Source organism: Taudactylus pleione, unplaced genomic scaffold (assembly GCF_031769625.1).
Source record: "Taudactylus pleione unplaced genomic scaffold, aTauple2 ptg000333l, whole genome shotgun sequence".
Lineage (NCBI taxonomy): Eukaryota > Metazoa > Chordata > Amphibia > Anura > Myobatrachidae > Taudactylus > Taudactylus pleione.
This window is the reverse complement of record NW_028284734.1, coordinates 3,691,806-3,707,714: the sequence shown is the minus strand read 5'-3', so window position 1 is coordinate 3,707,714 and position 15,909 is coordinate 3,691,806. Positions and strand designations below refer to the sequence as shown.

Genomic DNA, 15,909 nt, shown 5'->3' with positions numbered 1-15,909 from the left:
CCTGGGTCCAATATCACTCAAAGTTACTGATTGTTTAATACACTTCCTGGAGATGACGTATGTTACTAAGGGAAGGTGGGCGTCTAAATACATACCGCGATCGCACGGCAAGACATATTGGGCATGCTAATGTCTTGCTAGCGATCACGGGATTTGCATACTAAGGCTGCTGATGGCTGCTTGCGAACACATCCTAGCGAATAGGTCTGAATCAGGCCCAGGGCTCCTACGGGACCTGCAATTAATTGAATCTGCCCTTAAGTCTGACTTCTGCTGCTGCACCTGCCTGCCAGCCTGTCTCAATAAGCCTAGGGGCACTGATATGGTGACAACCACCGCTAATTGGGGACCTACTGGAGATGTTTTTTTTTTTGCAGTGCAGCCTACAAAGGGAAGCTATACATTAGGGAAGCCTTAAAATTTTTGTTTTGGGGACGAGAAGCTCTTCAATATATCCCTGCCTACTAATCATAAGTATAATTATAATAAATAAACCACCTCAGGCAATAAGAAGTGCTGAAGGTGATTTATGTATTAAATGAATAGCAAAGACCAAACAGTAAAGCAACCCAAACCATAACCCCACCTGTGTTTCCTCAGTGTGCACTGTCAGAATGGCCTCCTGTGGCGCAGTCTCTGGTATTTGTGTATTCTGAGCCTGGGATTCAGCTGAGGGTTGTTCTGTGCACTGAGGGCTAACGTCCTGTCTGGCAGCTTCTGTATCTGGACAAAACAGCACAATAACAAAAAAAATCTAAATATTGTAGTATCCTGTCACCAAAACCAACCCCAGAGCATTCGGTATCTGGATGGTCGACAGGTAATAGGTCGACATGGTCAAAATGTTGACAAGGACAAAAGGTCGACTGACACATGGTCGACAGTGCAAAAGGACGACAATGTTAAAAGATTCCAATGGTCGACACAAATGGTCGACATATGTTTTCTCAACATTATTAATGTTAGGGTTAGGGTGAGGCACTTGGGGAAGAGTTAGGGTTAGGCTGCTGGAAGGGACAGTTAGGGATAAGCACTAGGGGGACAGTTAGGCTAGGGCAGTGGTTCCCAAACTTTTTTGAACCAAGGCACCCTAGAGTATCAGCATTGTTTTCACGGCGCCCCTAAGCCAAACGTTTATTGAGAAATTCAGATTTTTTGGGGGGTAAAGTAGTAATATGAAGTAAATTGTGCTTACCTGTCATCCTTAGTGCCTTAGTGTCAGTTATGTAGTAGAGGACAGGTTTATGCTTCTGTTTGTCCACATATTTCCATTAGATTGACTATAAATAATTTTATTTGGTGCTGGACCACCAACCTGAGGCACCCCTGCAAGTGTCCCAAGGCACACCAAGGTGCCACAGCGCACAGTTTGGGAACCACTGGGCTAGGGGTAGGTTCAGGCCATAGGGGAGGGTTAGGGTTAGGCACCAGTTGGAGGGTCAGGATTTGGCAATAGGGGAAGGGTTATGGTTAAATAATAGTAATAATAATAATTAAAAAAAAGGCAACCATTTTTGTGTCGATCATTTGAAGCTGTTGACCTTTTAACCCTGTCACCCTTCTGCACTGTCAACCTTTTGTCCTTGTCGACCTATTGACTGTCGATCTAAACATTGTTGATCAATATTATACCACAAGTGTACATTCATGTTCTCTACCACAAAACAGAAAAAGAAAGAAGAGTTATTGTATTGGGTGCACTAGAGACACAGGTATATGAACAATTTTAAAATATACATTTTATTGGTATATATTAAAATAAATTGAGAACTCAATATAATGGCGAAGTATTTTAAAAGAAAGATATGAAATAGTAGGAAATAAAGTGTAATAAACTTAATATGTATAAAATTCTGGGGCTGCTGTTCAACAATGTTGTATAATATTCAGGGTTTAAACACTTTTATTTTATCATGAATCTGTGTATATATAAACAGGTGAAATTCAATTGATATTCCAATAATGATGTTTTATTCCGTTGATAAAAAGAATTTCAACTGTGCCGGTGTATTATTTTATTAGATGCACATTCCTGATATATGCAGTGAATACCCTGTATTTTTATCCCAGTTACTTTTAGAGTCCAGTACAGGGTCAGGGCTAGATCCTTTGTAAACTGCTCAGCTAACTGATAAGATTAGCAGCTTCACCCTGTATTTCTCTATCCTATACTATCTGAGCAGGAAACCTTCGTTCCACAGCTCTTATACAGCTAGATACATTCCTGAGACTCTGCAACATTGTATCTAGCTGTATAATGTATCCACTACCCGACAGTGAAAAGACTGAACGATAACGATATCGTTCAGTCGTTCACTACACTGCAGGGTGCCCACACTGAACGATATGTCGTTCAGTGCAGACACAATCAATGGAATTGGTATGAAATACCGCCGGCCGCATGGCCGGTGGTTCGACTCCCGTCAGTGGCAGCCCGACAGGAGCAGAGTGCGACGCAGCGGAAGCCCGACAGCGCTGGAAATCCTGATCGTGGATAGGTAAGTATTTACTAACCTAACCTAACCCCCTAACCCTAACCCTCCTTAGGGGTGCCTAACCCTAACCTCCCCCCCAAGTGCCTAACCCTAATCCCCCCTCTAAGTGCCTAACCCTAACCACCCCCTTCCCCGCTGCCTAAACCTAAGTCCCCCGGGGGGGTGCCTAATCCTAAATCCCCCCCGGGGGTGCCTAACCCTAACCCTCCCTCCCCCTAGCCTAACCCTAACCCTCCCGGGGGAGTGCCTAACCCTAAGTCCCCCCCGGGAACCCTAAACCTAACCCTCCCCCCCCCGCGGCTGTCCGCTCGCGGCGCCCGGCATCCCTATGATCGGGATGCCGGGCGCCGGTCTCCCGGCGTCGGGGAAATGCGGGCGTCTACATCTAGACGCCCGGCATTTCACCCTTGCCGGGTAATGACAGTCTGGAAGCCGGCTGCCGGTATTTAGGCAGTCGGCTTCCCGATTGCCTCCCCAATCAATCATCTGCAAACATACTGAACCTGACGATATCGTCAGGTTAACCAGCATGTTTGAACGATGATAGGTGTCTAAAAGATGTCTAAAAGACCAAATTTCCAAATGATGTTCAAACGATTATCGAACGATTATCGAACGATTTTATCATTATAGTTCAATCGTTCAACTTTATCGTCTAGTGGATACCCCTTAGAGCTGTGGAACTAAATAAGTTTCCTGCTCAGATAGGATAGAGAAATACAGCTTGAAGCTGCTAATCTTATCAGTTAGCTGAGCAGTTTACAAAGGATCTAGCCCTGACCCTGTACTGGACTCTAAAAGTAACTGGGATAGAAATACAGGGTATTCACTGCATATATCAGGAATGTGCATCTAATAAAATAATACACCAGCACAGTTGGAATTATTTTTATCAACGGAATAAAACATCATTATTGGAATATCAATTGAATTTCACAGAATTTTATACATACTAAGTTTTTTACACTTTATTTCCTATTATGTCACATCTTTCTTTTAAAATACTTCGCCATTATATTGAGCTCCCAATTTATTTTAATATATACCAATAAGATTTATATTTTAAACTTATTATTATTATCCTTTATTTATATGGCGCCACAAGTGTTCTGCAGCGCCTTACATAGTACATAAACAAATAATTTGACAAGTGACTAAAGTTGGCCACACATCTAAAGATTATCTGTCCAACCAGCCAACTAGTTGACTGGTTGGAATGAAAATCTGGTAAGGAATACAATCAGCAATTTGCTCCCAAACGCTGGAAAATGGTCCAAAACTGTTGTTTGAACAAATAGTTTAGATCAAACATTTAACAAACTTGTCTGAACGACCATTTTCATCTGTTTTCTGGCATTTAGGAGCAAATTGCTGATCATCATTTATTCCCATTCCTTACCAGATTTTCATTTCAACCAATCAACAAGCTGGCTGGTTGGAGTAACTTGGTCTAGTGTGTGGCCAGCTTTACAGTACAATATAAAACAAGGACATGGATAATATACATTGCTACATTAGTGACCATAACACCTAGATATGCAACAGAGCATAAGCAACCAAGAATTAGGTGCCCTGGTGGGGGGTAACAACAAGTAGATGAAAGTAAAGTAAGGAGAAGCGCAAGGGGGTAGAGGCCCTGCTCAGGGGTGTATCTAGGGATCCAAGCGCCCCTGGCAATATAATGGACTGGCGCCCCCCGCTATGCAGTGTCGCCAGTAGTAACCCTCCAGTAGCAATCCCCCTATGCTGCATTGCCCCCATTAGTAGCCCCCTATACAGTGCCCCCAGTAGTAGTCCCCCCTATACAGTACCAACAGTATTGGCCACCCCCCTAAATTACCCCCAGTAGTGGCCACCCCCATAAATTACCCCCAGTAGTGGCCACCCCTATACAGTGCCCCCAGTAGTGGCCACCCCCCTAAATTGTCCCCAGTAGTGGCCATCCATATACAGAGCCCCCAGTAGCAGGCACCCCCCCATAAAGTGCCCCCAGTAGTGGCCACCCCTATAGAGTGCCCCCAGTAGTGGCCATCCCTATACAGTGCCCCCAGTAGTGGGCATCCCCCATAAATTGCCCCCAGTAGCGCCCACCCCCTATTTCAGTGCCCCCCCCCCCACACAAAGAAAAAAAAAAACTTACCTGATCCTCACTCCTGACGCGACCGCCGCTCAGTCCCGCCCGCTCTTCTCATGCATGGGAGAGACATCATACGTCATGACGTCTCTCCCATCACATGATGCAGAGGGAGCCAGAAGACGGATCTCATTAGTGAGCTCCAGCTGGCTCCCTCCGCGGACGACGCAGCAGCTGATGAGAGTCAGGCAGACTCTCATTAGCTGGCTGCTATTACAAACACACAGCCGCCGCTGGCGGCTGTGTGTTTGTAAACTGTGTAGGGCAGACCGCTTTCACTGCGGTCTGCCCTACACTTAAGGGGCCGAGGGACTTGTCCACCCCTTGGCTACTGGTGGCACTGCCTGGTGGCACCCCAACTTTGGTCATCGCCCCTGGCGATTGCCATCATGGCCAATGGGTAGATACGCCCCTGGCCCTGCTCGTAAGAGCTTACATTCTAAAGGGGAGGTTCATATATCTGTGTCTCTAGTGCACCCAATACAATAACTCTTCTTTCTTATTCTGTTTTGTGTTCGTATAATCTATTAAGAGTTTTGGGGAGCACTTCTTTGTATTATAAATACATTTCTAGGGGTTTTATCCCCAAACATAAAAATTTCAATGAGATGAGACTTCATATATAATAGATTAAGGATGATATAACTAGTGCAGGATTGAAATATAAATTAGTGTTTTAATTTTATGTTCTCTACCATAACTACTGCTTGCCAGACTTTAGTGTCCCATTCTCACATTACTAGGGATGGCCATAGTTGTATACAAGAAATCTACAATCTGCCAGTGAGATAAAATCTCATCAGTGTTGTATAAAGAAATATTGAAGCAGCAATCTTCAAATTGTCGGGAGAGACACACAAGGCTAAATGAAATATTTCTGAATTCATAAATTCACTTATACAAGCAATGCCATATAGACGTAACTGGCAAATGGCACAAAATTGTTTTCTACATAAACTGATGGCTAGGGATGTCAATCAATCTGGCGAGAGGTCTGCGTAGCCTCTACAATCGCAGTCCATCGCAGTGCTAGTTTGCACAGGCGCACTGCGATGTTTACGCATGCGCAGAACGCAACAATCGGACGATTACGTGCGTAATCACAGTTGTGTACGGTAGTGAATCAGGCCCTCTGACTGCCGGGAACCTGTACCCAACCCGATGGCTAAAAGTCCTGATTAATTATTGATCAATTATTTTCTATTCCCCTCCTTCAGTCACCTGCATATGTGCATTAATCAGCTTTTGTGTTGTTAAAGTTAGATTAAACTTTAAAATATGTTTGTTGATGATAAATAAGTAAGGCTCATCATTCCCAAGAGATGATTCTTGGTATGTTATTGCTTGCCAGTATAAACAAGCACTCTAGCATATTTTATTCTAAATACTGTAGATATCTGTGCAGTGTTGGTCTGGGGTATAAATGACTCACAAAATAGTGTGCTGTTGGTGAAGGATTACCAGCCCATGGTGGTGCTTGGTCAGCATGCAGATGGTAAGGCTAGAACTTATCTAGTCCACCCATCAACCTCCTCGTAACATAGGAGGTGGGACCTTCCTACAGTCTGGCCCAATGCTGTCTTTGAATGATTATGAATTTTATCTCAACATAACAAACAATATTACTGTTCCCATTCAGATGAATAAATATGAATGATGATTAGTAGGGGTTTTTATGCATAATAAATGAAATTTATAACATGAGGATTTTACCCAACAATCTCTGTGCTTCCTTCTGGAGTATACTTGAAATAAGAGTTCTCTGGAACCAATGACCAACACCTTCCACTTCCCACAGCAGCTCTTGATCTCCAGGGTATTTGTCTAAATACTGCTTGCAGGCTACAATACAAATATATGATAGGTCACACTGTGCACTCTACCTGCAACGTTCCACATAAAGAAAATCAGATAATGTTAATAAAAACACAATGGGACTGATATAGAGGTGGACCCAGTGTTAATGTTTGCGCAGCTGTGATTATCTGCTACTGCGCATGTGTACTGCTGAGTGTACGCAGAGACCCCTGTTGCATAAGGAATCACTACCTTTGGAGACAGTGGCGGAAAGCCATGGGCATTCCTAGGAGATAATTGGACATGGCCTGAAGTGCACACAAAATAAGGCCATCTCAGGGGCGTGTTATGGGAGTGTCAGTGAATGCGGCTGCATTCTTAAATGCAGAGCCACAGAGGCCATATTTAGAGAAGGTTCATAAGGAGACACTACGCCAGCAATAGGGAATTGTAAGTGCCGGTGGATTTGCTCTGTACATGGGCATTGAAAGTGGGTGTCTCAGAGCATGCAATATCCAGCGCACATGAGTGCACAAGGGGAAGGCTGAAACTAGCATTTGCACATTATCGCCGCTGCGAGTCTGCAAAAATTTACAACCAAAAGAGCATTAGTGTCCCCTTGTAAATCAGACCCAGTATTACAATAAATATATTATAGGAAAAAAATTACAAATTTGTACAACTTATAAACCTCGTCTCTACCAAAGTTGTTAAAGAGAGGATCCCACCGCTAGGACGCCTCTCCTCGTACTCACCTCCAACTCCCATGCTCTTTGTGCCTCTGATCCTGGTGGGCATGGCTCGCTCTGTGGACTACACCTGCGCTAACACCACTTGTCCAAAGAGCTGAGACCTGACATTTAAGTCAGAGGGCCTGATGCTGCGGTGGTCGGAAATTGTGCTCATGTGCTCCCATTGCATGCACAGAAGAAAAATGTGTATATTTGCCTATATGCAGAGTATTTCACTCCTGTCCCTTATCTGTAACTTTGGTTTGCTACTAGGCATGATCAACAGTGCGCACTTACACCAAACCTATACTAACCTACCCTCCAGCATGACCCCTTCCATCTGGTACAAAATGCTCTGCTCCTGGACGGGATGCAATCGGGAAACCGGCTGACTTAATCCCGACAGCCGACTTCCCGACTGCTTTATCCAGCCGTGGGATAAATGACCGACGTCTATATCTAGACGCCTGTCATTTTCCCGACGCCGGGAGACAGGCGCCTGGCATCCCGATCGGAGGGATGCCGGGTGCCGCGAGCGGACAGCCGCGGGGGGGGGAGTGTTAGGTTTAGGGCACCTGGGGGGGACTTGGGGTTAGGCAACCCCCCCGGGAGGGTTAGGTTTAGGTAGCGGGGAAGGGGGAGATTAGGGTTAGGCACCCCCAGGGGAGGTTAGGGTTAGGCACCCCTAAGGAGGGTTAGGGGTTAGGTTAGGTTAGTTTATACTTAGCTTAGCGGCGATCGGGATTTCCAGCGCTGTCGGGCTTCCGCTGCCGGGATCTCTGCTTCTGTCTGCCTGCTGCGGACGGGATTCGAACTGCCGGCCAGAGGGACGGTGGTATTTCATACCGATTCCTCCTGGACTTCCTTCTTAATTAATGATTGCAGACATCAGTGTTGACCTAGTTAATAGATGAGACAGGTATCTCACCACAGGTGTTTGCAATCATCAATTAAGAAGGAAGTCCAGGAGCAGAGCATTTTGAACCGGATGGAAAGGGGTCATGTTGGAGGGTCTGTATTAGGTGCAAAATATGACTGAAAACAGGTGCACTGGCACTTCCGGCCAACTCTGCATAGACCACACTTTGATCCACTCACAATCACTGAACATGGCGTACGTGAGAACAGTGGCAGATCCGGTGGGGAGAGTGATCAGGACAATCAGAAACCGTAACACACACACATCTTCCTTGCCGGTACAGAACTCAGCAGTGTAATCCCTCACCGCTGCCATCACAGGTAAAAGATCAGGTAACAGTCGTTGGGGCAGCTAAAGTTTAGTATGTATAAATATACATAGAATGTAAAAGTTATGCTGTAGTAAAATCTATTAAGGCATCAAAAACCTTACAAAAGCTGAATATTCAGAATAGACAAATGAAGTTAATGACAGAGCTTTCATGACATGACAGGTGATAGTTGGGAAGTGCTTCAATAAAGTCATGCAGTACATTTATATATGTAAGGGTGGAATGGACAGTAGCAAGTTACCTGTATACATTGAAGATGATAGAGGATACCTCAGTCCCAGCATCTCTTCTGTAAAAGAGTCTACAAAGTCTTCAAGCATCTGCAATGCTAAATCTTTACCACGGTGCCGCTTCCTAACAAACATGGTGTCCAGGACCGGGAGTGTGTAACATTGTGTGAGATACGCAGAAGACGTACTTCCTGGTAAACAAGATTCAATTATTACAGCATTTATAATGTGAGGCCCTCCATTATCTCACAGTTGTTTATCCCTTTCTGCAGGCAAGTTAGCCTGACATTAAATGTACTCATCATATAAATCTATGATGTTGCCGCAGTGTTGGACTGGCCCACAGGGGTACAGGGGAAATCCCCAGTGGGCCCCATTGCCTGAGGGCCCATCCCCTACTGTAGGTGTCAGGCTCCAGACCTCAAATTATACATTGTTACTCAATTATATGGTCAGTTACCTGTGGAGTAGTACCACTGATTAACATGGGTGCTTGGCTCCTTTCTATAGAAACTACAACCAGATATGCCTATTGATTAGCCAAGCATCTCTGGGGTCTGGCCAAACCCCTTAAGCATGGGCCCCCACCACTGCATTCACCCAGTGGGCCCTTTATGCCCAAGTCCAACACTGTGTTGCCGTGACTGACACAAGGAACATTATGTGAGAAACAATGCAGCACGTGTATATCTCATACAGTACAGCTCTGCCTCTGGAAAACACCTTCTAATGCACAATTTCACCTATAGTTCAGCTTTGCCAATATTTAGGATAACAACCCCTTTCTACTGCACTGCGATTTGCAAGGCCACGGCTATGAATTTCCTGACCTAGGTCATAGGGGATTATAAGTAACCTTGGACTGAGAAGGGCAGAGTGTGTCCGGTATAGCCCAGGTGTCATGACAAACTGCACCATTCCTTCCCAGCTTAATTTTACTTGCACAGGTAGAACAATGCATGGTAATGTGACAAATATGACAATACTGTAACACAATCACTTTATCTATCAAAATAACAACAGAACAACAGGCAAAAACTGACCCGAGGGCTTGACAGAATAAAAGCCGACAGCTTCCCCTCTCCTCCAGATAATTTTGGCATACTCTGAGCTGCTGTGACAGAGGAAAGGGATCTCATTCCTCTCCATCTCTTTCTTCCGATATATAATGCGGTTTAGCGCATACAGGACCACTCTTTCTCCGAGAGATCTGACCTGCAATTAGGATACATCAGAATACAAAGTTTATCTAAAAAGTCTCTATCTGTGTAATATTTAAGTATTTTTCTTTTCTACTTGTACCTTGCTACTTTCTTATTGGTTTTCACCTGGTATCATTTGTTTAATTTTAGCTTTTGAGTGTACAGTATGTGTATGCAATTGTGTATTCTTCTTTTCATATTGTTATTTTTTTTTCCTGGTTTCTCTGCTTTGAACTACAGCATCTTCTACGTGTCACATCAGAGGTCTGTCTAATTAACATTGTATGGGAAATAAGTTACATATACATTTATAACCAGGGGCATTTTAAGAACTGAGGGGTCCATGTGCAGTGGGCCACCCCCGAACCACTGTGCAGGAGGAACTCCATATCTGGTCCCAGCGTTGCCATCTGCTAGCTGTGTGAAGCCATCTTTCCAAATATCACTGGAAAGGTGGCGCAGCTGGATGAGTTTAGAGAGGGGTGGCACTTACGGGCAGCCACAATGGTCAAACCTCGTTGCAGGGTGTGGGCCCCCCTGGATCCATGGGCACATCCTGCACTCATGATAGATATGCCATTGTTTATAATCTTCCTTGAAAGCTTATTATATACTCGTAATATTGGTCTTACCCATTAACATGGCTCTTTGTCTGCATGTTGCAATTGCAAAGCTCTAAGATAAGTGTTTAAGCACCAATGGATAGAGAACTTTGGAACTGCAAATGGAGCTGTGTCGCTTATCATATATATTACCTGCTGGAGACCATCACGCAAGGAGTTTGATGTCCTCACCGTGTCATCAATTGTCCACCATTGATGAGCAAGATACAGCGCCACAGCTGCAAAACAAATAAAACACACCTTGAACTGAAGGAACATCGCTCTGTACGATGACATGTTTCTGGGGTTTTAATTATTTTGTAGGAATGACGCTATGATACGCTATGACTACATTTAAAATCCAAGTGATATTATAAGTAATCGTGTGATTGTGTAGTGACACAATTTCCAAGCTACACAAACTTGCTGTTGAGGTAAGATACTTAGATCCCTAATATAATATACAGAATACTTAGATCATTGGGAGTCCTCACCTTCTGATTGCCAGATACAATGCTTTCTGTGGTGGCATTTAATTTACCCTACAAACTGCGGAACAGTGAATCCAGAAGTTTGGAGGTGAAAAATGCTGGCGATGAACTGCAGGTTGAAAACACCAACACACAAGCCCTTAATTAAATTTCTCCCATGGACTGTGATTTTGCAGCAAGTAAAACAGACATGCTGTGCTTTCCCAGTTTGGCTTTTTGCCCTAATATCAGCACCACTTCATGTTCTAAGAAAGGGGTATTCACCATGCTGCTGTCCAGGGCCATCCTGACTACGCTAACACATAGAGCGTCAGCCAGCACAGGGCACCTTGAACAGCTTTCTGAAGTGAGCTGCCCAGCCACAATTCAGTCCCTAGCGCGACCACACAGTGGTGAGAGGACCCCTGGGCTGCATGTCCACTCTGCTTGCCACTCAACCACAATTCGGCTCACAATGAGCCCACACAGAGTAGAAAGGACCCCAGGGCTGTCCCTCCACTCTGCCTCTGGCCACGCGCACTGGTGGTGTCAAGCAGACACACAGCCTCTCCTGGCAACCGCACACCCGGCGCCCACAAAGGAATCAAGGAGTAAGTAAGTAAGATGTTGTGGGGGTGGGCATGTGCAATGTGCTGCTGATTAGCACCAGTAATGGGGTTGGTAAGCCCTTGATCAAGATATCCAAAGGAAACTATTTCAGATAATAAGGTGCTGCAAATAGAACCCACCTCTACCAACACAGGGGCTAATTTGGCATTGCAGGTAAGTGCAATGCTGAATGCAGATTCCTGATTATCGGGAATCTGAGCGTGTGCAGGAACCGTGCTGAAAATGTGTATAACAGGTCCTGCATGATCGCACGCAGCCCCTTCTATGCCTCTGTCTGATTGACAGGCAAAGGCATTTAAGGGGCGGTACGGGGGACGGCCAGCGTTCCCGTAAAAAGAAGGGGCCATGTCCATTTTTACGGGATTGGTATGGCCAGGGGCTGTGCCAACGGACACAGGCCCTGATTCAGAGCCGGACGCTCTGACAGAGCGCTCACTGTGAATCAGGGCCGTCCCTCCTCCTTTTTGGAGCGGCCTCCTGGTCGCTCGCATAGCTGTGGGTGACCACCCACAGCTATAGCGAGCGGCCAAAATGATGGTCGCGATGGTCAAGACTATCGCGACCATTGGGCTTGCGACGAGACCCTTGCGGTAGGGTCTCGCTGCCGCAAGCCCTGGAGTGCTTTTGGCTCTATCAGAGCCAAAAGCACGACCACTGACATCACTAGTGATGTCAGTGGGGCCGGCCCCAGACGGTAGGCGTTCCCATGGGAACGCCTCCGTCTGGGCTGCCATGCCCCCGGCACGCCCACCAAAGGGGGTGTGCTGTCAATCACCATCGACAGCACGCCTCCTTTGGTGCGAGACCCATAACGACGGCTTGGCCGTCGTTATTCGGGTCTCGCGCATGCGCACGACGGAGCCGCCTCCGTCGTGCGCATGTGCACTTGGGCAACATCGACCCGCTTGCGAGCGCTCAGCGCTCGCGAGCGGGTCTGAATCAGGCCCACAGTTTCCTGGCCTTGCAAGCCGGCCCGCTTGCGTAAACTGAGGCTTACTCAGCTGGCCGGCGGCCCAGCACAATCCACTATTGCAACCTATGGTCACTATGGTGACACCAGCCTGCGACCTCGGTTGCAGTGCTGGGATGGCAAAAGCAGCAGAGAGTGTCATACACATCCTGCTGCAATAGCATATTAGCAAGGAAGGAATTGCAAAGCTCCCTGGCATGCTGCTTTGCAATTCCGTCCTAAGCTGAATCACCCCCACAGTCAATAAAATAAACCAGTGGTTCTCAACTCCAGTCCTCAAACCCCAACAAGTCATGTTTTGTGGATTTCTATAATCATGTGCAGGTGAGTTCATCTATTGTGTTGGGTCAGTAATTATCCCCCCTGCTTCCACAGACTGAAATCCTCAAAACATGACCTGCTGGGAAAACTTAAGGGTTGATGTTCAGAACCCTGAAATAAACAATATAGGAAATTAAATTTCAAGTTTTCTTATAAATATTACTGCACATGAATTTCACGTCATACCTGTCAGTGCATCTTCTGGTGCAAAAAGAGCCAGGACTTTGTGTGTCTGATCCCCGCCATACAGTGGAACATACCCTACTGTCGTAAGGCTGATCGGCACCTACAAAAAAGAAGTACATTACAAAGCGATATGGGAAAAAGTTTCAAGGATTACATTGGAATAATACGTAACTCAGCTGTGCATCTTATACCTTATACTTTACCATGTCTACTGTTAGTGACATTATCCACCAATATAATTTGTGCAGCTAAATGTATTAACCACTTAAGTGACAAATTGAAAAAACAAATGTCAGAAATTGTAGTTCATTTATACATTTAATATTAGAATGTATTGATTTAAATAATATGTACCTAAGGGGATTTTTGCACTCCATGTCCATAGCCCCCCCCCCACTGTAAAATCACTTCCGACCCCCCCAGTGGAAATAGCCTACCCCCACTGCCAATGGCTACCACTGTTTTGGTACCCCCCATGAGTCACTTTATATGTGTGTATGCACTTGCCGATACCGGCACCCACTCTGGGACCCGCCACACGCGACATCGGCTGGGTTCACAACGTTAAGTGTGTACCCAGCATAAGGAGTTGAAGCAGAGAGTTAAAGTGGAAGAAACAGGAGATGTTAGATACATTGTAGTAGAGAATGTATCTAACCAACAATTCATTCCAGGTAAGATTTTCTTTTATTTATATAACCATTACAGCCATGATTCAATGATTCATGTCAGGTAATCAGACTCATGTCATACATGTCTAACTAATGTGAAAAGAATATATAGAATGCAGCTCTATTAACCATTCTCTACATGATAGTGTGGTACTAATATTGATTTCTATATACAGTAGTTACATTTGCTGTGTGTATCTATCTGTATATCTCACACAATAATCCCCAGGGGTGATGGACGTTTTATGTGTAGTAGTAAAAGTACTTAGAATCTGCTATTGGTGTCAGTGAATATTACCGCTCTTCCATCCCGCAAGGAGAAATACTCCAGGTTATCAGGGTCAGCACATCGCAGGTAAGACAAATAATCTTCTGACACACTCTCCAGTTCATCATGGCTGCAGCTATCCAGGATATCAACGGGAAAGGCCATTCCTGAAAGTAAGATTTAAATATGAGCTTTATACACATGAGCATTGCATCAAGGCTCAGTGTTACCTGTACCTCTGTGTCTATAACAGGATGAGAACAACAACTGCCACCTCCCAATGGCAGGACAAGTATTTCAGTTTACATGGAAAACTCTTTTACTTCCTGGACGAGTTATAGGAGAGGGGATGGCGGAGAATGAAGTTACATGGGAGGATAGTAACTAGGAAAAGAGTAAGAGGGGAGACAACAAATGAGAAATACATTAGAGGGGAGGGGTGCAGGTGGTGGGTAATCTGGAGATATTATGGGGTCAGTATTTTGGCTATCATTATTCCAAATATGGGATAACTGTAGCACGTTTAGAACTCTGGAAGCCCATGAAGAAGCTAGGCCGTAAATGGCAGGAGCACTTTTTACTGTATTTTAACTGCAGTACGAAGACGACGGCGTAGGGGTGAATACCGGCCGACCCCAGGCCACATCCTGACAGCTGACATATGGCAGTTACCATTAGACAGTGGTAAGTAGTTTAACAGACTTTGCTGGTTTACCAATCATAAGAGTTTTTACAGTCACTGCATGCAGCGTGAACAGCCCCAGGGCTGCAGTAAGCAGTTCACCAGTAGATTGTAGTAGTGGTAGCAGGAGGGTTGACTGGAGAGTAAATAGGAGTTGATTACAGAGTAGAGTCAATTAAAAGTTGTGGTTGCAGAAGGGTTGCTTGACATGGTAGTGGAGTTGCTTGAGGAGGGAGGATTGATGAGGAAAGTGGGGGTCAAGTAGTGGACATACAGAGACAGTGGCCACGGCTGCAGCAGGGCCGATGGTCCCGTTTAGGAATGATGGGAAGATACGCCTGTCATATGACAGATGTGTGGTCCCCATAGTGAGCAGATGATCGTATTCAGCACCAGTGCAGGGAATCAGAGCTGCTAGATTGAGGAAGGAATGAATGCAAACAGCTTGGAGTTGCCAAGCCTTATTATACACAGGACAGGGGGCAAACAGATCCAAGAACAAGGCCGAAGGTAAAGATGGAGTGATCAATAATGTTAGGACGCCTAAGACAAAGCCAGTGTGATTCTCCTGGGACGTGGATGAGTTGGGCACAGGTGCTGGGAGTGTAGTGAAGAAGGTGCTCTTACTAACATATCTATAATAGGTGTATTATGCTGGGTCAAGGGGGACCTTCACTGTACATCCTGCACCCATCGAATATATTTCACCATTTTCCTGGTGACTTCAAACCAACAATGATTTCCCACAATGCATCATGAAAATGCTCAGTGCATGCATAAATGTGAAGTGCTAATTTATTATTATTATTATTATTATTATTATTATTATTATTATTATTATTATGTTGTTGTTTATTAATAAGGCACCACATTATTTCACAGTGTCATGCAATGGGCAAATGAAGCATACCACAAAGGGATTTCGACACCTATCTTTGGTCCCGGGTCGGCCTTCCAACGTCGGGATTCATGCGGCCGGTAATTCTGGGCGGCGGTAATATAACTACATCCCATACTGATCAGAGTCCACAAGGAACATGATACAAGGACACAGGGATGGCTGAGGTGATATAAGTTGGAGGGAGGGTGCGTGCAGCGTCAGACAGGGCCCGCGAGAATGGAATTACAGTAAATGGGAGAATCATCAGCTTTCATGAAGAGATGGGTCTTAAGGAGCGGTTGAGGCTTTGTAAACTGAGGGAGAATCTGATTGTGTGGGTGACTGCAATTCATAGGTGATGAGCGAGACTGGAAAATTTTTGGATGTGGA

At 45.2% G+C, this 15,909-nt stretch overlaps 1 protein-coding gene across 2 annotated transcripts in view; it reads right to left on the bottom strand.

The window, feature by feature from the left end:
• FAM169A (family with sequence similarity 169 member A) overlaps positions 1-15,909 on the bottom strand; it is a 69,338-nt gene that overhangs the window by 21,993 nt on the left and 31,436 nt on the right. The window contains exons 2-8 of one of the 2 annotated variants that reach the window (XM_088443743.1): positions 13,988-14,124; positions 13,019-13,118; positions 10,595-10,680; positions 9,681-9,852; positions 8,649-8,828; positions 6,343-6,471; positions 587-717 (exon numbers count right to left, since the gene is read on the bottom strand). In XM_088443743.1, the coding sequence (XP_088299869.1) occupies positions 587-717; positions 6,343-6,471; positions 8,649-8,828; positions 9,681-9,852; positions 10,595-10,680; positions 13,019-13,118; positions 13,988-14,122 (933 nt within the window). In that variant the 5' untranslated portion in view covers positions 14,123-14,124. Of the gene's footprint in view, positions 1-586; positions 724-6,342; positions 6,472-8,648; positions 8,829-9,680; positions 9,853-10,594; positions 10,681-13,018; positions 13,119-13,987; positions 14,125-15,909 lie in introns of both variants that reach the window. The other variant, XM_088443741.1, reaches the window with a different exon arrangement.